Source organism: Aspergillus pseudonomiae, assembly GCF_009193645.1.
Source record: "Aspergillus pseudonomiae strain CBS 119388 unplaced genomic scaffold BDV37scaffold_5, whole genome shotgun sequence".
NCBI classification, from domain to species: domain Eukaryota; kingdom Fungi; phylum Ascomycota; class Eurotiomycetes; order Eurotiales; family Aspergillaceae; genus Aspergillus; species Aspergillus pseudonomiae.
The window spans coordinates 43,329-62,400 of NW_022475997.1; the positions used below are offsets into that span (position 1 = coordinate 43,329).

The following is a 19,072-nucleotide window of genomic DNA, read 5'->3' on the forward strand; positions in this document are numbered from 1 at the left end:
AATAGCCTTTGGGAAAGTATGTGTAGTATCTTGGATTTCAATATAACCATTAGCGCAACATGTTCATATTTGCTTCCACCTAGATACACAGGGCACTTGACAATCGATAATACGGCCATCAAAGCTCCCATGAACCATGTGGTTTAACGCTGCATGAAATTTACCTGCAGAGTGAGACTGAACGTGTTATATTGACCTCTTGAAAAGAAACTAATATGAGCGAAGGCTGGTATACAACAAGACTAACATAGATAATAGACCAAATAAGGCAATGCCATCTTGACGGACGTCTGAGATACCGCGCCCTGGGGCATCCCACGATTTTCAGACCTTTTAGCTGTCTTAATCTAGTGTTCCCACGATCCCTGAGCATCGACCTGATATTCAACATTCAGCAATAACTGTACCTGGAGCTAGAAACAGCCTACCCATCATGTACCCTGTTCAATAGTCAAACTCCTGACCAACAAGCTTCTCACTCAACTTCCACAACCTCTCCGCATCAACTTTGCTCGTTGCCCAGGGGTAGACCTCTTCTTTATCCGGATCCGCCACATGGCAATCACTCAAGAAAGCACCATTGTGCTGCACAATGCCGGTATCAAACGCAGCAAAAACATGCGTTGCGACTCCCTGGTCCAAATCCTTGAACTTTAGCTCCTTCATACCCCACAACCACTTGTTGCCATAGAAGTTATCCATCTCCGTCAGATCCGCAGCAAGGGCGGCCAAGTCATCCTTCCCGTGAGCCGAGAGGTTCGTGAAACTGGTACCAGGACACATCGGAAAGGCGACGAGACCCCGGGACCCGAGTCTCTCGGCCAGGGAAAGTCCCATCAGGGCATTGGCCGTCTTGGACTGGCCGTACGACAACCACCGCTGGTAGGTCTTGCCCTCATTGAAGTTATAGTCCGACCAGCGGATATGGCCGGCGCGGTGCGCGCCACTGGAGACGAGAACTACGCGCGGGGCTGGCGAGGCCAGGACCTTGCCCATGATGAGGTTGGTAAAGAGGAAGTGGCTCAGGTGGTTTGTTTGGAACTGGCTCTCAAAGCCGTCTTCGGTTAGCTTGTAGGGCACGGCCATGATGCCGGCGTTGTTGACTAGGACGTCGATGTGAGGTACGTCTGGCCATGCATTGACCGTTTCGGCTGCTTTCCGGACGTCACTGAATGATAGCAGGTTAAGTGTGAGGGGCTTGACTTTGATGCCTGGGTGCGTGCTGTTCAGCTCGTCGACGAGGCCTTGCATCTTGGGGATGGATCGGCCGGCTAGAATAAACACAGCCGGCTGGGCCACAGCGACTTGCTTGACGAAGCTTTCACCAAGACTCCCTGGGGAGACACCGGTGATCAAAATCGTTTTGCCGGATATATTAGGGCCATAGTGGCGGACGAGATCACTGGCCCTTGTCTCTGCATTGAAAGTGGGTGCCATGGCTATCGGTGTATGGCCAAGGGCAAAGGCTTTGGAAGGATATCGATATAAGTTGTTCGGGAGATGGAAAAGTGTTAATTGAATAAAGAATGTGTAAATACAGGGCACAGAAGGAGTCTCTGTGGCCCTTATATAACTTTTCATACGCCTGTAGGCCTTAGGTTAGGGCGGCGGTGGTGTACATACCCACGGCTCATAGTACAAACCTGAAATTCCCACAGGATTTGTCTCAGCTGGTGCAACTAGACCTACCAAACCAAATCTGGCCCTTGGCGCGAGGGATCGATAGTGATCTCCGTACTGTATACAACTGTCTGTCAATCGTACTGTGGGTCTGCCGCCAAACCATTTCAGGTACCTCGTGCGAAGGAAGACCAATATTACCATTCAGGTTAAGCAATAATATACATGATTCATGGCTATTCTAGTCTGACAATCATACTCTACGCATTAACAAGGTTCTCTCAGCTGTGTAGGTCGCCAGACCAAGTCCGCTTTTCTCGCCGATCAATCGAAGCTTTTCTTGGAGCCAGACTTTCTTTGCGTCTCCTGCTAACGACGAGAACAAGAGCACTGCCATAGGGAAGAACATGCCAAACGATCGATAAGCTATTCCGGTCTCATGTTCCTCCATACCACGCGTGCTGCTGAAGCCAAGAACGGCACAGATATCCTCGCAAATTTGCTCAAGGATTACTATAAGCCCTTCATGTGGGAACGGCTGATGCTTAACGAGTGGATAGTGAGCAGTGACCCCCACATGCTCTTTCTCTTCCTCTATAAGGGTCATTATCAAGCCCAGGACCAACTCCACTATGTGATACCTGACAGTTCGATAAAGACTCCTCGCAATTGCCGCTGTCGTTTCGGTAGAGACCTCAATCAGGTAATTAAATGCGGTCGGCTGTTTCTCCGTAGGCAGATCTGCCCTGGAGGAGCACCGAACACTTGTGGCTACGGATTCAAGATCATCGCTAATGCTAACACCATCCATAATCAGCTTCGACAGCATCTCCGTTCTAGGTGTCCATTGCCCTATTCCAGTGAGTTGAAGTCGAGCCTGCCTCTTGAACTGAACAGCCCGACTAAGAACTGGCTCTAGAAGGGGACCATCCATCCACGGAGTCGTGAATTCCTCCAAGGCCGGCCATTTCGACTCGCCGGACTCATGATTCACGAACATACTCATGAACTGAGCAGCCCTGTTAGCGATATGCTAGCTATGGATGGGGTCAAATTGGATCTGGATATACGCACACAAATGTAAGAGAAGAAGGCGAAGACGCGCTTATCCAGGTCCGAATTTCGGTTCCTCTCAGCCCGCCATCGAAGGAGCAGCAATGTGCCGCGGAAATGGATATGGCAGCGGAAGTCAACATCAGATATCATTCCCTCCAGTGAGTCTGGTACGATGGTCTAGCCGGGTCGTCTTAGCATGCCGGACGTCTTTGTAACCCTAGTTGGGTCTGTCTTCTACGCACAAAATGGGTACATTAAGGGAAGGGTATAACTGCCGATAGCGCAGGATCAAAGAGGACGAATGGGATACTATACCTCAAAGAGCGACAGCGTAAGTAGAGTCACGAGGACCGAATCATCAGCAGTCATAGCCTGATCGTTCAGAGCAGAGTTAAGCGCCGTCATTGCTTTACCATAGTGCCACCTGGCCCGAACCATCAATTCAGACTCCTGACGTTGGCGAGCTAAGCTAGCCAAGGTGACCGCGTGGAGTGCTTCCTGGCAGCACGTTGAGGAGCTGTTGGTATAGAATCTCGGGAGGATGTTGAAGAACGTAAAGCCCGAGTCAACTGCATAATCCCTGTAGAAATGATTCCAGCTGTGAATCTCGGCAGGAAGGTGAACTCCACGCGGGATACTGGTGGTAGCCAGTCTCTCAAGTTGCTCACTTCTCCTAGCCCTTAGGCCTTTCTCCACCCGCATTTGCACTTTCTTCTCGGCGAACGCATTCTGCACGCGAAGCGAGACATCCCAGGCCTCCGGATAGCCGGGACAGGTACGTCCACTCTCCGTACAACGCCGGCAGTGTGGTCTTTGTAAGTCGCACTAGAGCGGTAAGGTTAGCTAGAGTTAGATAAAAGATCTGAGGGAATTAAGGGAGGTTCCCAGAGGAGGTACTGCACCTTGACTCGACGTTGGCGACACAGGAAACAACATTTTGATCGCTTGCCCGCATTGACCATTGTGAAAGGAAGCTTTGCTATGCAATGTAATTGAGCCTTGAATTTCCGGCCACAGCAATAGCCCTTGATAGAAAAGAAGTTACACGGGTGGTGTACAACGCCTACTCTTGGTAGAGGTTGACCGTGTGAGTTTGTTTCTTCACGGCAATCTATTGCCAGGTTAATTGAACCCTAATTGAGCGTGGGGTCACTAGTTAGTCAATTTGGACCTTATTAATAATGACCTCATAATCTAAGCTCATCTGTGGCTTGGAGATCCTTCGCCTAAACTATAACGGGCTCTAACTGCGAGGTGGAGCCCGCTGAAACCATCTAATAAGAGATGGAGTTATTATAGGCAAAGTTCGATATCCTCGGCGGAGTAGATTGCCGGCTTCCGTATCGGATCTCAGTCATTCCCGGCCAGGTTTGGATTTCAAAGGAACCATGGAACGAACGTTCATACGAGAAACCACAATCAACCGGCCAATAGGGGAGTATGTATCGAACCATGTTATCATCTCTTGGCCCGGTACGTGGCTAAGCATCTAAGGTCTTACTAGTGTAAATTTCTTCGGGAAGGGTTGCTGTAAACAAAAGAAAAGAAAACCTGAAGTTTAGAATACGTTACCGCATATTGCTGCCTAGTGACTCGTAGTGTGAAGCAAATTCTGTTGATCATAGATTCAGTTGCTCTGTATTAATCTAAAAAGACAGAGTTCCAATGCTATATAATCATCCAGCTGCAGTGGAATGAGAACAGAGCTAAGAACAACATCCTACAATTTCTTTACCTTACATAATTGTCTTATACTGAAGAACGCCTTCCTGCCAATAGCTTCACACTCATGTCTGCCACTATTCCAACTCAACGCCACGGTCTTCCTCTCTTGGCCACCCCCGAGACTTGTGCAGGGCGGACCTATATTGTGACCGGCGCCAACAGCGGACTGGGCTTGGAAGCAGCGAGGCACCTTGTCAATGCTGGTGCTACAAAGGTAATCCTCGCGGTGCGCAATATCACCGCCGGTGAGAAGGCGAAAGACGACATCGAAACATCTACAGGAAAGACCGGTGTGGCTGAGATTTGGTCGCTCGATCTTGCTAGCTATGACTCTGTCAAGGCGTTTGCGCAGAGGGTAAAAACAAAGCTTGATCGAATTGATGCTGTCATTGAAAATGCGGGCGTGGCATTGTCGCAGCGGGTAGAGGCGGAGGGCCATGTCTTACCTGTCACTGTTAATGTGCTAAGCACGCTTCTCCTTGCGGTGCTCATCTTGCCAAAGATGAGAGACAGTGCCCGCCGCCACGGAACTATACATCGCCTGGTGTTCGTTACCAGTGTTACTGGGTTCGATTGCCAGGAAGCATGGAGGAATATTCATGAAGCACCACTGGCTAAGATGGATTCCGAGGATATGAACATGATGGAGCTGTAATTCCTGCCATCCCCAAGCACTGTCACATTATCCGAGACTGACACGGGACGCTAGATACCCACTTACCAAGCTGATGCTAACTATGGCGGTTCGTCATCTGGCAGCCTTAACCCCCGTGGATCGTGCCGGTGTTGTCATAAACCTAGTCTGTCCTGGGCTGTGTAAGACCGAGATAAGCCGTAACGCACCAGCTGAAGTGCAGGAAAGCGTTGCCGAATTTGTTGCAAAGTGTGGGCGGACTGCAGAGGACGGTAGCCGCACGCTCCTCCATGGAGCTGTGGCTGGTATAGAGAGCCACGGATGTTTTCTTTATTCTTGTCAAAATGGAGAGTAAGTGGACTCAGTATCTAAAAGCTGTCATTTGTCAATACTGATCTGTTTGACGTATTAGGAATTTAGTACCTCAATGGGTGACAAATGAAGAGGGGAGAAAATGGCAGAGACAGAGCTGGGAAGTTATAGCTAACGAATTGGAGTCTATGAGGACTGGCTGTGTCCAGGAAATACTGAATTGAACATTGTGGAATGCTAACATTTTGGCCTGTGTTTCCGGGTATGAAAGACTGTATTCTACTTTGCCTACTGTTATCGTATCATGTGCGAATCTGAGGACTTGTTTCTCATCATTGTTCATCCACATATGAAAAACAAATCAAATACAAAAAGGTTAGTAGAACACTCTTCAGGGATGACACGGTAGCCTTGGTCCAAACACGGCTAGTTTCATACAGCTGCTAGCTCAGTACAGATGTGTATTGGCTCCTGTGGTCATACTAGAGAATTGAATGGATCTATGGCCGCAAGAGATTTAGTGCTCCGCCGACTAAGTGCAAGCTTCCTGTTACAAAAACGTGGACTCCACCTCTATCGATACTAATCTATCATAGCTGACCAAAGAGGAAGTTGCAACCGTTGCTATGTTCTATCATTCACAAAGGGAGTAAAATACATCAAAGCCAGCGGGTTGTTGCAGAGCAGACACAGGCACAGAGTATCCCTTACGGGTTGCAAGACTATGCTCTGAAGTTATACAAAATTGTCTAAAAAGATATAAACATATATAAGCAGATTGGCCGGTTTAGTGTGGTATACTGCTACTGTAATTAAAGTAGATCGGGGTCCCCGCAAAACCTGACATGGAAACAACTCCAAGCTCAGGATTATATCTCTTCACTACAAGCATTAACACGCAAGCTAGTTAAAGGATACTAAGTCAATTACTGTAATAAACCGGCGATAACTATATACACAGCTGTTCACTTTTCTTGTCTTGTGCTTTAACACGGTCTGTCAGTCAGAATTAGCATAACCAAGACATTCGAGACTTCAATAGGTGCCTATATCAGTCTAGTACTATCAGATTCATGCGTTCATTCCCTCGGGCTCAAAGGTACCGTATAAACTAGACTCATAGTCAGAGATAAAACCTATCGATAGTCCGTTCCCCTTCAATTGCTCACGGCCATACCTCATCCAATATTACGAGACGCCTCTCGAAGCTTCTTATCCTCCTCAAAGTCATTCCTGATGCTATCCGCTAAGCTATCATCGGACAAGACATTCCATCCCACAACTGCCAGGCCCTTGGCAGTGTTGATGGCGAGTTCATAAGCCTGATTTGTTCCAGCTGCCTTGGTGAAGCTCGGGGTGTGGTTGAATGCGCCTGGCTCAGCCGGGACGGCGAACCCGCCATGAAAACCAGGACAGATATACGTTACATTACCTAGAGTGCAGGTGGAAGTGAGTATGTTTTTTTTCGGCTTTGGCAGGTTGAATATTGTATCGATGGATATAGGCAGGGAAAGAGCAATCTCAAAATGTTTCAGACACACAAGGGAATCACGTACCCATGTCAGTTGAACCGCTTTGTGCGGCCCCAGAACTAAGAACGGGGAAGCCAAGGGTTTCCATCACAGATACATAGTTCGCACAAAGGGTCTTGTTTGGCCTGAGATCGGCGTACGTCTCGAGACTGCAGATGGACCCCCGGTTAATATCCTTTGTTTTGAGTGTAGTATTGAGGATGGCAATGACGACTGCTTTGCCCTTTTTACTCACGTTTCATATTCAACAGTACAGCCTGTTGCTATTGCAGCCCCTTCAAAGCACTTTATAACTCTACCCTTCAGAACCTCAGCGTCTTCCAAAGTCGCGCTTCTACAATAGTACTCCAGGGTAGCACTGGCCGTGATAATATTAGGTTTCGTTCCGCCTTCCACAATCACACCATGAATTCTCTCGTGCGGCTGTATTTGTTGCCTTAGCATTGAAATGCCATTGTATGCTAAACAGACCGCGTCGAGCGCGTTAACGCCTTGCCAGGGGGCTGTTGCCGCGTGAGCCGGCTTGCCAGTATAGCGGGCTCTAAATTTGACAACTGCAGAAGACTTGCAGTATGCGACACCGGAGACGCCGTCTGGAAACCGTTTGTGGGCGGCAGGATGAACCATAAGACACGCATCCACGTCATTATATGCCCCAGCATCGATGAGGTTGATCTTTCCACCACCAGCTTCCTCCGCCGGTGTGCCAATAAGCCGAACTCTGCCAGGAAGCATAGACTCTTTTAAGGCGGCGGCCACACCAATGAAGGCGCCTATCGATGAGGTCGCAATGAGATTATGACCGCATGCGTGGCCTATTCCCGGGAGGGCGTCATACTCGGCGTTAAAGGCCACAACGCGTCCCCCATTTCCATATTCTGCGACAAAGGAAGTCGCGAGACCGTATGCGTGCTTTCGTACCACGAAGCCAAGTTGCTCAAGCAGCGTAGTTATATTGTCATGTGCCATAAATTCTTCGAAAGCAAGCTCGGGGTTTTTGTGTATCTATACGCTAAGGTTAATGGCGATGTACTTGATGCGTCAGGGGGTTAGAAGAAATATAGCCCTTACCTGTTCGTTAATTAGCTGTAAGTCCTTGTTGTGAGCGTCGATAGCGTGCACAATGACATCCAGCACACAGCCATCCTGTTGAGCAGGGGCTGGAGGTAGCAAGGACGAATTAGTCATTTGAGTCATTCTAGCAGCTGACAATTGATAAATTCTAGATATCAGTGATTCTATCATGTACTCCTGGCAATAAAGGATTCCCAATGATAGGAACAGATAGCTAAGTGGCCTAAATATGGTTTCGTATAATGATGCCGGAGAATAGTCAGCTAGATGTACTCAGTCGATTGGCTGAGGTATTTCTAATAGATCAGGTAGTGGCTAAAGGGGTGAGGTAAAGGGCATGATCCTTTGTACATGGATCTTATGTAGGGGAATGCTGAGTACCAATTTCGGCATTCGGCGTTTAGAACGATGCTCGCCCAAGATAACACCCCGTTTAATAAATCAGAGTTTGATAGAGTTTCAGTACTATCAGGACCGACATACATATTCTAAACGCAATTTATTCCTTTTCCAGTTATGGTATACATTCACCATTAACCCTAAGATTGCCTGTACTTCGGACTGCAACGCCCTTGCATATACCCCACATTGTAAACGCCGAAACCCGACAAATGCCCGATATACGCCGCCTTGCATCGAGAAAGGTCCGTACATCAATAGGCCTGACTTCCTCTGCCAATAATTGGCGACTTTCTATGGGAGTGATCTATCAACTTGTGCCTCTTCCCTCGAATGGAACTTGTTGAGTGATAAACATCCATCACACTCTGAGTCCCGTCAACAATGTGTAAGGTTTACGAGTATGGTGTGAAAAAATATAAACTTTAGTACTTTAAATTTATGCATAAGGGATAGAGATATATAAGGAATTTTGCTTTCTTAGAGTGGCATACTGCTCTTATAACGACCGGCTGGTATCATATTGCACAGAAGCTATGTGGCTATGCTAGGGCGAGATTCCATAATTCCATTACATGAGGTCTACGTGAAAGGTTCAAGGCTCTATTTGAAAATCTCTATTCTGACATGGTTCACCTGGGGAATGACTTTAAGGAATAGTATTTTTAGTAAAGGAGTGTGACTATCTAAGAACCGGACGAAAGGCAATCTATTGATACCATATTAAAAATCTTGGAGAGAACTCTTAACATATCTCAACCGAATACACTTGAGCCATGGCATGATAACCGTTCCTCTTTTCTTTAGACCAGGCATGCCTTGTGAGCCAAATCAGTGCAGCGGGATTTTCGCAGTGTTGACATAGTCAATATTGTCGCGGTGCCCCTCTATGCGAGTTGTGCATGTGTTGAACAAGCGATCCCACACACGGGTCTGCTTGCCGTAATTGTAGCTGCTCTTCCAACCCTTGCGGTGGTGGAGATCATGGTCCTCGAGCAAGAGCTCCATGTTGAAGAGCCGTAAAAACGAAGTCCAGGGATTCACCGCGGTGGCGATCATTCGCAGACCGCTGTGGCCGAGAATTTCCGTGAAGATGACATATTGCTGGCAGATCCACCACTCGTAGAAGCCCATGGGGAAGCCCATCAATTTCATTGTGCCGTATGTGATGAGAGGTGTGCCGACAAGATCAATGAACTCTTGTACGAGGTCCGCATACGCAGTCAGAAGTGGATTGGGATGTTTGGTCAAGTGGTGTCTGCGGTGGAACTGCCATAGTAGATCTGTTTCGTGTGCGGAGCGATGGAATAGGTAATACCAGAAGTCCAGCACGACGGCGTAGACGCCAGTTTCAAAGATGAGCCACAACCACCGGATCGAGGAGGGGCCTTCATCTGCGCGATAGGCGAACATTACAGTGGCCATGGGGCGTATAAATATAACTGACAGGAGTGTCTGGACTGTCTTGCGTACTCCCACGTCCGGCACACCATCGCGAGGATGCTTGTCGCCGTCGAAGAACCCAATCTGATGCCCGACGCGGCGCAGGACATGGACTTCGTGGATAGCGATGAACTCCAGGGACAGGCTGTAAAAAGCGAACACCAGCAGCGTCGAGGGTTGGCCGATATAGTTGATGTAGAGTTGGTGAATGATGAGTGGGATGCTGGCGTGGAGGAGGACCCAACGATGGAATTGTAGCTCTGGGGCGTAAGGAACCTTGTCTGTTTTCTGGTGAACGGGAACTTCTTTATCCAGATCGATATGGTGGATGTTCAGGGTTTCGATCAGCCAGTGGGCTGCGTTCCACTGCTTCCGGTCCCACGAACGCCAGGTGGACTTCATCGAGTCCAACGGATTGCGTGTAATTGTAGCCATCTCTAGGCGGGGTGTGTTGAAGAGCGAGGGGTCAAGAACTAGCGTTCATAGCCTTTCTCTTTGGCGGCCCTCCGTGTCTTCTATAATACTAGTCCACACCTCGACATGTGAACTAAATAAACGTGCAACCGAGGTGTGGGATATTTGCCCCAGCATTTCCCCACGGAGAGTATCAGATTTGGATTACTGATTCGCACTGGTGTCTTTAATCAATCGCATCTTGTTTTGTGTCAGCATGATGGAGAGATCGGCAAGACCCACCTCGATTGGGATTTGCTCATTTTCTGAGGATCCCCAGAGAAGTCGAGGTCTTGGCCAAGTGGTAGCAATCACCATACGGGTTAGGCTCCACTAGCCTGCTTTTCATTGGCCAGCATGCGAAGCATACCGGATTAAGTATGTATTGCGAATTGGGAAAGCCTCAAAAATCGTTCTGGATGACCCTCACCTGGTCACGAACTTCCCGCATGTGAATCCATTTTCCTTCAATTCAACCTTTAATATGCCATTTGCTTCTCGTGTACCAGCCTGTCTCCCCCCGGATCTTCTCTAGATTAGTTATCATTCCCCCCCCTTCTGCCCTGCATTTATTGCCTTTCGTGCCGTCCTTAATGTAATGCCGGCAGATGACGTATCTGAAGCCACCTGTTCACCTTTTCTTGCAAAGGTTATCTCATAAAATAGTTTGTTTCGACGGTATCAAAGACCTACGAGCTGGAAGGGATTTAAAGATGCCACTTTGCGACATCTCTATTATCAGCCTAACCTGGCCACTGAGTTATTACGTATCACGAGACCTCAAATACCCTGGCATCTTGATGTCTAGCCATATTATCTTGGTTGGCATATACATATCTCCCAAACAAGAAAGGAAAAGCCAACGAGGAAGATCATTAAAGTCAAGTATTAGTTTATAATTTCTGTATCGTTTCTCCACACTTCTCGCCATATGAATGCTCTAATTATCCTCAGTATAGACGTTCTAGCTAGGAGTATTTGATACTGTATACCCTGTACATAATTGCAGAGCGCTTCCCGCTGCGCAATAAAGGAACAATCAGCTAAGGAAGGACACAACCTCAGCGAGTGCCAACCGTTGTATATAATTTTCCCCTTCGCATGCCTTGTCGCTGTCTCTCTGTGGGTAGTAATATCATTACAGTTATTATCCTCAACATACTACTATAACTTGCTTTTGCTTATCTACCGGACACTCTTCTGGCGTCTCTGCATTCTCGTGCCCTACCGTGTTAAGAGTAATCCGCCAAGGTCTAACCATTTTTGCGCAGACAATCGCCACCGTCAGATTGCCGGAAATTGCACCTCTCCACTCATGCGTTATTCGATAACAGAAGTCAAGCACTACTAAACGTTCTGTCAACGGGCGGTCTTTATCGCTCTACATAATCCTGGAATTTGATCTTTTAGAACAATGTCCCAGTTACTACATGTTGCTAAAACAGATAGGGTCTACAACCACAATGGCAACCAACTATATTCACACAATTATATGACAATACTCTAGTGATGAAGGAAATAAATTGTTTAGGGGATTGAGATCGTTCGAGTATATGACGGAGCTGTCAGTGTTTCTGCGATCGAGTGACCTACATTGAAATTTCCACTATAATATGTAGGCCAGAACGATACGAAAAGAAAAGAGTTTTCTCCTTCGAGTGCGTCACATAGATACTTCTCTGATGAGTGTGAAATCAACTAAAATTGAACATGAAATTGTAGGTGTACAAGCTGGCACCGGTGCTGCCTTACTGTAAAGAGAATGATCCGGAGCATGAGTTCACCGTTAAATTGAAGACAACCTGCTGATCTACTGAGGTAGGGATTCGCATCTCTGAAGAGAAGTGGGATAATATACCAAATTACTGTGTCTTGCGTTTAACATAAAAGCAAAAAATTTTGAAAGATTGAGTGGTACTCAACCAGTAGCTCATTCTATCTTTAAAAGGGGAAGTGAATTCATAGAGAAGAAGCGTGTGAGCCTGTATAATAATATTGCAAATCATGTTCTATCCCTCTATGTAATGATACGTCTATTAGGCACCTAATGTGTTTCGCTATATGCTTTAGTGGTGTTTGAGACTGCAGCAGAAACAGATATTACCCCCAGTTTCGCTGCGGGTGTTGTGCGAGGTTGATGCAGTTGTTATGGCCCCCTTCACATTACGTAGCATCAGAACCCTTTTCTTGATTTGATCCTCACTCATATTTTCTGTATCCCCCTTGCCATCACTTTTCTCCCCCGACTTCAACGGCAACCAGTGCATGAGGAAAGGGCCAAAGACTGACAAACTGGCGGTAGCAACCCGCAACGTAAAATGTGCCCACGATAGCCTCATTATAGGCAAGCAGAGCCAGAGGTAGTTGAGTCGGTGTTAATTGATCACGAAATCCTGTCGCGCCACTGTGCACAGCTAAATTCGCATCAACAGCCGGGAGCCTGGACAGCAGATTTGCCAGTAGCTCATTCTGAAACACGCTTTGCCCGACCGGAAGAAATATCGCACTTGACAGAGTCTGCGTAAAGGTCAAGATAGTGGTCGACATCGGCATATCTGCTGGCTCTACAGCCACAGATGCCACAAGCATGACATTTTGAGCGCCGATACCAACTCCAGCACTGATTAAGACTTGGTATCCGAACCAGTATCCGATACTGGAATCGACCTTCAAAGTACTCATAAGGCCGGCCCCCATGGCTGTGAGGACTGATGACATTATGAGTAGTGGGGTATAATATCCGATTGCTGAGGCGAGACCTCCGCCGATTCTGGCAAAGGCGGCCAGTCCAACTAGGCTGGGAAGAGTATCAATTCCTGATTGGGTGGCGGACTTGTCTTTGATGGCTTGGAACCAAATAGGAAGCTATTGTGTAATTAGAGGCACACTTCTTGGATGAAATAAAGGATAAGCGACTTACACAGTATGTGACAATAGACATGGCTGCTCCGATGCAAATCCCATACCAAACAGCACCCCAGTTGTCCACATTCTTCATCAAGCGCAAGGGGATCGTGGCCCGATCTCCCTGCCATACTTGAATCCCGAGAAATATGATGAAAGTCACACCGGATACAACGAATAAAGCAATGATCCGCGCGTTGCTCCTGGGCCGGAGAGTGCCACCCCACTGCAATGCGAAGATAAGGCATATAATAGATGGAACCAGACCCATAGTGCCTGGTAGATCACCTTGCTTGAATTGCTCTCTCCAGCCCAGTCTCTGCACCGACGTTGTGCTAGAAGGTAAGAAAATGAGGATAAACAGGACAGCAAGGCTGCCAAAGGGAAGATTAATATAGAAACACCATCGCCAGGTAAGATGGCCTGTAAAGGAGCCTCCCATAGTATGAGAAGAAATTGAGAATTAGGGACCCCTCACATTGGCCCAGCAACACTAGCAACTGCATGCATTCTAGAAACCAAGCCCCATATGAAGAGGGCGAACTCGGAGCGGTACTGCGGTTGAGAGGATGATGATACATCCCGAGAAGAGCCCAGCCGCCCCCACACCAGCGATGCTTCGTCCTACAATGAGAGCATCCGAGGTTGGTGCAGTACCGCAGATCAAGAATCCGAGCTCAAAGGTAAGGGGACCGATCAGAAAAACCCATTCGGATGGGTAAAATTGGGATAGCTTGCCGAAGATTAATTGCACGGCGCAGGTGGTGAAGAGGTAGGAGGTTCCGTACTAAGCAACGTCCTCCAGGGAGTTGAAGTATGTTGTGATCCTGGGAATGGCTGTTGCAAGGATTGTGGCATCCTTTCAACGTAGCGTCAGTAAACTATTCCATGTAGAGCAATCAGGAAGATCTCACCAAGGATATACAAAAGAGCGTTGGGCATAAAGCAACTGTGGCAGGGATCAGTCTCCATATGGATGGGATTTCGTCGGCAGAACTGGTATCTTCCGTTGTTACCTTCACCTCGCTAGGCGCACAAGAGGGGACACTCTGCTGGGAACTCATTTTCCAGTGCCAGGGTGATCAAAGGAATGAAACCAGTTCGGAGGCATCCACGGGTTAGATTATGCTGGGTCTATCCAATCTAGCTTATTGTACTAATCAGTTCGCTTCATTTAAGGGATTTTTGTCTTTCTCCGTAGCATTTACTTGACTACTACAACTGCGAGCTCATAAGTGACTGCATATCTCATCTCTCATGACCTCGGCACGTTGATTGATCTTCTTCTAGGAAATTCGTTACACAACTCGCTGAAATAGTAGACAAGCGACTGCCAAATTAGGTTCCATATTGCTTAGTTGCTGGTCAAACTTAGAATAATTCATGGAACTAGTTCTGTCTTAATATTTCTCTAGTCACTCGGTAGGCGTCCTCGAAGGCGCCTGAAATGAACCCGCGCCAGCCATCTGCAAAGTCCGATCCACAGAAATACACATTTCCATGTGGTTTTCGTATTTCATCGTTGTACTTTTGCAAAAATCCAGGTCCTCGAACTGGCATTACTCCGCCAGCGTATGGGTCATCTGACCAGAGATGGCCATAAGCAGTTTCGACTTGAATGCCCGCGGGGCGAAGACTTTCCACAAGACGGATATTCTCATCTGAGCGGTCCAGGCTGTTATCAGGATGCACGAGCAAAGTGAGAAGGGTATGGTCGCCGTGACTTCCGTCTGTAAAGCCACTTGCATACGGCATATCTCCTCCCTCGCAGCTAACGTTGAACCCGTTTTTCAACTCGGTTGATGTACATACAAGGAGCTTGTCTGCCCTTGCTGGAGTTACACCAGTGGAGAGAGCTTCCGTTCTGAGTGCGGAGAGGGGCGGATCGAAGACGATTGATGATATTACATTGATGGGGACGGTCGAGATGACTGTTTTGGACAAATATTGCTCCCCATTCCTGAGGGTGACAGTAACAGGAAAGTCACCATCTCCCTGAGTGATTGATGTCACGGGGGAGTTAAAGATTCTATCGCCCTTGTAGTCCTCGAGGATTGCTAGCGCAAAGGCAGTGGTACCCTTTGCAAGCTTGTACTTCATGGTGGCTGTCTCGATCATGGCAGGATCGAAGTTGCATAATGCATGGGTGTGAAGCACTTCCGTAAACGAAGCCTTTTCAGGCGCGATGCCGTAGAATGAAGCGGCATGCGTGCTAAGCATGGACTGTTGCTCTTGAGTGCAACCCTCGAGCTGCGCAACACGATCGCTGACACTGAGTTTATCTAGTTCAAGGTAATCCGGATTCTGTTTGACACTGGACGCTGTACTGAATGGGAACGGAATTATACTGCGCCCACCTTGTCCGTCAACATCAAAGAACTTCAACATGAGTCCTTCGAGCTGCTCCATCATGACTCGCCCCTCAGCAGGATCTGACACTATAGCTGGTTGGGACCGCGATTCCTTGGCTGTGGATTCACAATTTTCAGGGAAAGCCATAGTTTCCTCAAAGTCGTCGAGGCCATATCTTTGCAGCTCGCTGAAGACATGAGGTTGTTGCCAGTGCACCCATGTGCCCCCAATCTCAACCTTGCTGTCCTTTCCGGTATGCGCAGTCCAGCAGCGACCGCCAATGCGATCCCGAGCTTCAATGATGAGCACCTTTTTTCCTTTGAATGCAAGGTCGCGGGCGACAGTGAGCCCAGCAAATCCAGCACCGATGACAATAACATCATAGCTCGATGAAAGGTCAGACTTCGGGGTTGAGGGAACCATGGCCGTAGTGGTCAATCCTTATACCTTTAGCCAAGTATGATTACGACTGTGTTGAAATACATACCATACTGAAAGCCATCTTTCGCAGTCCATGCGAACCCTTCTTGCGATCGCTGCATTTCGTCAGTATAATATATCGATCGTGGCGCATGTAGGAATAACGGTCGAGGGACATTAGAGGACGTTAAATATACACCACGTAGATCTACGATCGGCCTCCGCGGTCTCCGTTATCTCTCGATTTTCTCCACTCTTGATGATGGGTGGCCACCTGGGGGACTTGGAAAGTATACATCCATCTTCCATGATGCTAACAGCGGGCTCCCGAATAGGTCTAGCGTCATTTTGTTTAATCGTTGCCTTCTTCGGTGTAGGCTCTAGTAGTAAAACCTCATTTCATCAATCAACAACTTCTTCCCCTATGATACAGTAGACCCGCGCTCGGACTCCTGAGAGAAATATTAATTCAATTTCATATGTTAAACAATGATAGCAGAGTTACACCCTCCCTTACAGTTTAGACGTGGCTGGCTCAATACGATATTCATACAAGAATGTCTGCCCACTGAATCTATCACATCCTTTAGGGCATCGACTGATAGAACAAGCATTGAAATATTCAAAAGACCAACCCATGATACTTACTCGTCCTCAAAGACTAACGTATGTATTACGTCGTTTCATTTTTGACCTACGCTAAGCTAAATCATTGATAGTAGCGGCGGTGCGGAGTTATCGGGTCGCGAAACCCTCTATGAACAGCAAACAACCCCAGGGCTAGGAGTGCTGATGTTTTTCCGTCGCGATACGGATCTGAGCCAATATATATTGATAAGTTGGATATCTCTTCGTCCCCAGGAAGCATATGGAATATACCACACCCAAATACCTGAAATCTTATTAGACAACCAGTCTCACCTGCAACATAAGAACGACCACATCAGATCCAAACACCAAATGAATATGATGACATCGCTTATGCGTTGTTGATCCGTCAACCACCAAGTAAAAGTCGTATAGCAATTCCAATAACGTATCAGAGGAGGCATGATGTGTAACCGGATATCGCGAAACTCGTTCAACTTGACCCAAAGCCAATGTTTTTAGATTCGCAAAAAAAGTTAATATGGATGGTTAAAAACAATTGTGGCCAGTCAGAGGCTGTCTTAGAGAAGAAGAATCCGAGGAATTGGAGACCCCAAATTGGGGTAAGAAGCAATACTGACTGACTCCACCATAAACCCACAGATTAGTTACATCACCATCGTTAGGGTTTGGTTCACTGGATTATATAGAAGCCCGGTTCATTAAAAGCAGAGAACTGGCCTGAACGCACGCTAGCATGTTATTAAGCCTCCTAAAGCCGCAGATGGTCATGGATATTACAAACGAAACCAATAAGACGTGAACCCTTAGGAGTGACGTGCCAAGACTCTGGCCCGAGCTGCGGGTAAGGCTTTCCGTAGCCAGATATCATCCATCCTTGCAGCAGATGTTCAGATTGCTGTTCTGGCATTATCAGGCCCATCGTACGATGCACTTGTCAGCCAAAGGGTCCACCAGTGACCCTCCATCAGGTCCTCCTTGGCCAATTAATGTGTAGTTGGCTGTGTAGTGTGTGGATCAATGTAGCATGTCACTTCGTAGGTGCCATTAATAGTGCGTGCTAGTCCTATACGACCAATCAATTGGGAATGCTTGGACAGGGAGGCGTTGAACTGATGCAAACTATTTGCTTTAGCTACATCTTTGTTCTCACGCAGGGCCAATCGGACCAGCGGAATTGCCAACAACAGGCATACTATACTCTTTATGCGTCCCCACCGGAAGGGCTAGAGGTTATCACCATCGTATATGTATAATGCTCCACATATTTCCCCGCAGATTGGCGTGCTTCCCTGCTTTGTACATCACACAAACCTGCAGGGATGTCTCAATTTGGAATACACGTAGCAATCCCTGACGCTGCATATAACATCCTTGCCTCCTTCAATCCCATGCACGAGTTTCTCTTTTCCCTGACCATACATGTCAAATAGAACGAGAATAGCCCTGCAAGACTGCCTCTGACACCAAAATGTCCGGAATCCAAGCCCAGCTCGACCAGGGCGCCGTCCCCAACGCCATTTCCAATGTCTGTCCACCAGGCACAAAGTTCCACGTCCTCGAAGTAGGATGGCTCGAATGCGACAAAGGGTTCGTAATCAGAGGCGGCAACACAAGCAAGAAGTCCACAGAGAACGGCTCCTTCGTCAACGAGCGATGCGAAATGCCCATGTACTGCATTTTGATCGACCACCCACACGAGGGTCTGATCCTCTGGGAAACGGGGAGCGGGAAGGATTACCCAACGGTGTGGGGCCCGGTGATCGCCGATATCTTCACTCGCGTGAAGTACGAGCCTCGACATGAGCTGCGCGCCGCCGTTGAGGCGACCGGACATAAGCTGGACGATATCAAGAAGATTATCATTGGGCATCTGCATCTGGACCATGCGGGCGGACTGGATGAGTTTTTGCATCGCACGGATGTCGAGATCTGGGTGCATGAGAAGGAACTGACGAATGCGTTTTGGTCGGTTGCTACCGGTGCGGATGTTGGGGTTTATTTGGAACATTATCTTAAGTTGTCTTTGTATGGTCACTTTCTGGGTGATTGATGTGGTGTAAGGCTGATGAGATATAGGAACTGGAAGACGTTCAATGATCAAACGATGGACTTCTGTCAGGGTATCACGCTGCATCACCTCCCTGGGCATACGGATGGTCTCATTGGCATGCAGATTAACATGCTCAACACGGGAACGTTCTTTTTCATTAGCGATCATTGCCATGTTATTGAAAATGTGAGTTATACCTACTTGATTCGTTGGTGCCCTACTGACTTTGTAACAGTGGCGGGATGGGATCCCTCAGGGCTGGTTGGCTCGAGACCACCCATCGTGGTTCAGGAGTACACAGCGTCTTAAGCAGCTCCAACGGATCACTAGGGGACAGGTGATTCCTGGGCATGATAAAGAAACCTTCTTGGGGCTTCAGAGCCAGGCCGATGTTTTCACCTGAGCCTTTCTCTTTTTTTTTTTTTTTTTTTTTTTTTTTTTTTTTTTTTTTTTTTTTTTTTTTTTTTTTTTTTTTTTTTTTTTTTT

General features: G+C 47.6%; 8 protein-coding genes across 8 annotated transcripts; 2 read left to right on the plus strand and 6 right to left on the minus strand.

The window, feature by feature from the left end:
- Positions 1-444: 444 nt before the first annotated feature.
- BDV37DRAFT_278618 (oxidoreductase, short-chain dehydrogenase/reductase family) lies at positions 445-1,437 on the minus strand (the record flags this gene model as incomplete). The annotated part of the gene is made up of 1 exon (XM_032086100.1): positions 445-1,437. The coding sequence occupies one exon, from the start codon at positions 1,435-1,437 to the stop codon at positions 445-447; it is 993 nt and encodes a 330-aa protein (XP_031945927.1).
- Positions 1,438-1,873: 436 nt separating this feature from the next.
- Positions 1,874-3,638, minus strand: BDV37DRAFT_278619 (Zn(II)2Cys6 transcription factor domain-containing protein; the record flags this gene model as incomplete). Its single annotated transcript, XM_032086101.1, has 4 exons — positions 1,874-2,629; positions 2,695-2,853; positions 2,992-3,501; positions 3,579-3,638. 4 exons carry the CDS (start codon positions 3,636-3,638, stop codon positions 1,874-1,876), a joined length of 1,485 nt encoding a protein of 494 aa, XP_031945928.1.
- Positions 3,639-4,249: 611 nt separating this feature from the next.
- Positions 4,250-5,732, plus strand: BDV37DRAFT_238121 (putative short-chain dehydrogenase/reductase family protein). Its single transcript, XM_032080799.1, has 3 exons — positions 4,250-5,052; positions 5,111-5,386; positions 5,448-5,732. The coding sequence occupies exons 1-3, from the start codon at positions 4,466-4,468 to the stop codon at positions 5,569-5,571; spliced, it is 987 nt and encodes a 328-aa protein (XP_031945929.1). The 5' UTR covers positions 4,250-4,465; the 3' UTR covers positions 5,572-5,732.
- Positions 5,733-6,525: 793 nt separating this feature from the next.
- BDV37DRAFT_268247 (M20 family metallopeptidase) lies at positions 6,526-8,076 on the minus strand (the record flags this gene model as incomplete). Its single annotated transcript, XM_032084147.1, has 4 exons — positions 6,526-6,779; positions 6,904-7,028; positions 7,115-7,884; positions 7,951-8,076. The coding sequence occupies 4 exons, from the start codon at positions 8,074-8,076 to the stop codon at positions 6,526-6,528; spliced, it is 1,275 nt and encodes a 424-aa protein (XP_031945930.1).
- A 1,104-nt stretch (positions 8,077-9,180) lies between these two features.
- BDV37DRAFT_295206 (sterol desaturase family protein) lies at positions 9,181-10,230 on the minus strand (the record flags this gene model as incomplete). The annotated part of the gene is made up of 1 exon (XM_032089803.1): positions 9,181-10,230. One exon carries the CDS (start codon positions 10,228-10,230, stop codon positions 9,184-9,186), a length of 1,047 nt encoding a protein of 348 aa, XP_031945931.1.
- Positions 10,231-12,477: 2,247 nt separating this feature from the next.
- On the minus strand, positions 12,478-14,216 carry BDV37DRAFT_295208 (major facilitator superfamily domain-containing protein; the record flags this gene model as incomplete). The annotated part of the gene is made up of 6 exons (XM_032089804.1): positions 12,478-12,652; positions 12,725-13,113; positions 13,169-13,587; positions 13,672-13,939; positions 14,067-14,155; positions 14,189-14,216. 6 exons carry the CDS (start codon positions 14,214-14,216, stop codon positions 12,478-12,480), a joined length of 1,368 nt encoding a protein of 455 aa, XP_031945932.1.
- Positions 14,217-14,494: 278 nt separating this feature from the next.
- Positions 14,495-16,045, minus strand: BDV37DRAFT_238124 (flavin monoamine oxidase family protein). The gene is made up of 2 exons (XM_032080800.1): positions 15,992-16,045; positions 14,495-15,944 (listed from the first exon to the last, which is right to left on the minus strand). The coding sequence occupies exon 2, from the start codon at positions 15,925-15,927 to the stop codon at positions 14,542-14,544; it is 1,386 nt and encodes a 461-aa protein (XP_031945933.1). The 5' UTR covers positions 15,928-15,944; positions 15,992-16,045; the 3' UTR covers positions 14,495-14,541.
- A 1,931-nt stretch (positions 16,046-17,976) lies between these two features.
- BDV37DRAFT_295211 (N-acyl homoserine lactonase family protein) lies at positions 17,977-18,989 on the plus strand (the record flags this gene model as incomplete). The annotated part of the gene is made up of 3 exons (XM_032089805.1): positions 17,977-18,561; positions 18,613-18,772; positions 18,822-18,989. Exons 1-3 carry the CDS (start codon positions 18,005-18,007, stop codon positions 18,987-18,989), a joined length of 885 nt encoding a protein of 294 aa, XP_031945934.1. The 5' UTR covers positions 17,977-18,004.
- Between the last annotated feature and the right edge of the window lie 83 nt (positions 18,990-19,072).

What these genes read in the sequence shown, in the direction of transcription:
- BDV37DRAFT_238121 (XM_032080799.1), top strand. Translation starts at nt 4,466, where the DNA reads ATGTCTGCCACTATTCCAACTCAACGCCACGGTCTTCCTCTCTTGGCC. An exon ending in GATATGAACATGATGGAGCT is followed by an intron (nt 5,053 to 5,110) that starts GTAATTCCTGCC and finishes ACGGGACGCTAG; the next exon opens with ATACCCACTTACCAAGCTGA. An exon ending in TATTCTTGTCAAAATGGAGA is followed by an intron (nt 5,387 to 5,447) that starts GTAAGTGGACTC and finishes TTGACGTATTAG; the next exon opens with GAATTTAGTACCTCAATGGG.
- BDV37DRAFT_238124 (XM_032080800.1), bottom strand. Translation starts at nt 15,927, where the DNA reads ATGGTTCCCTCAACCCCGAAGTCTGACCTTTCATCGAGCTATGATGTT.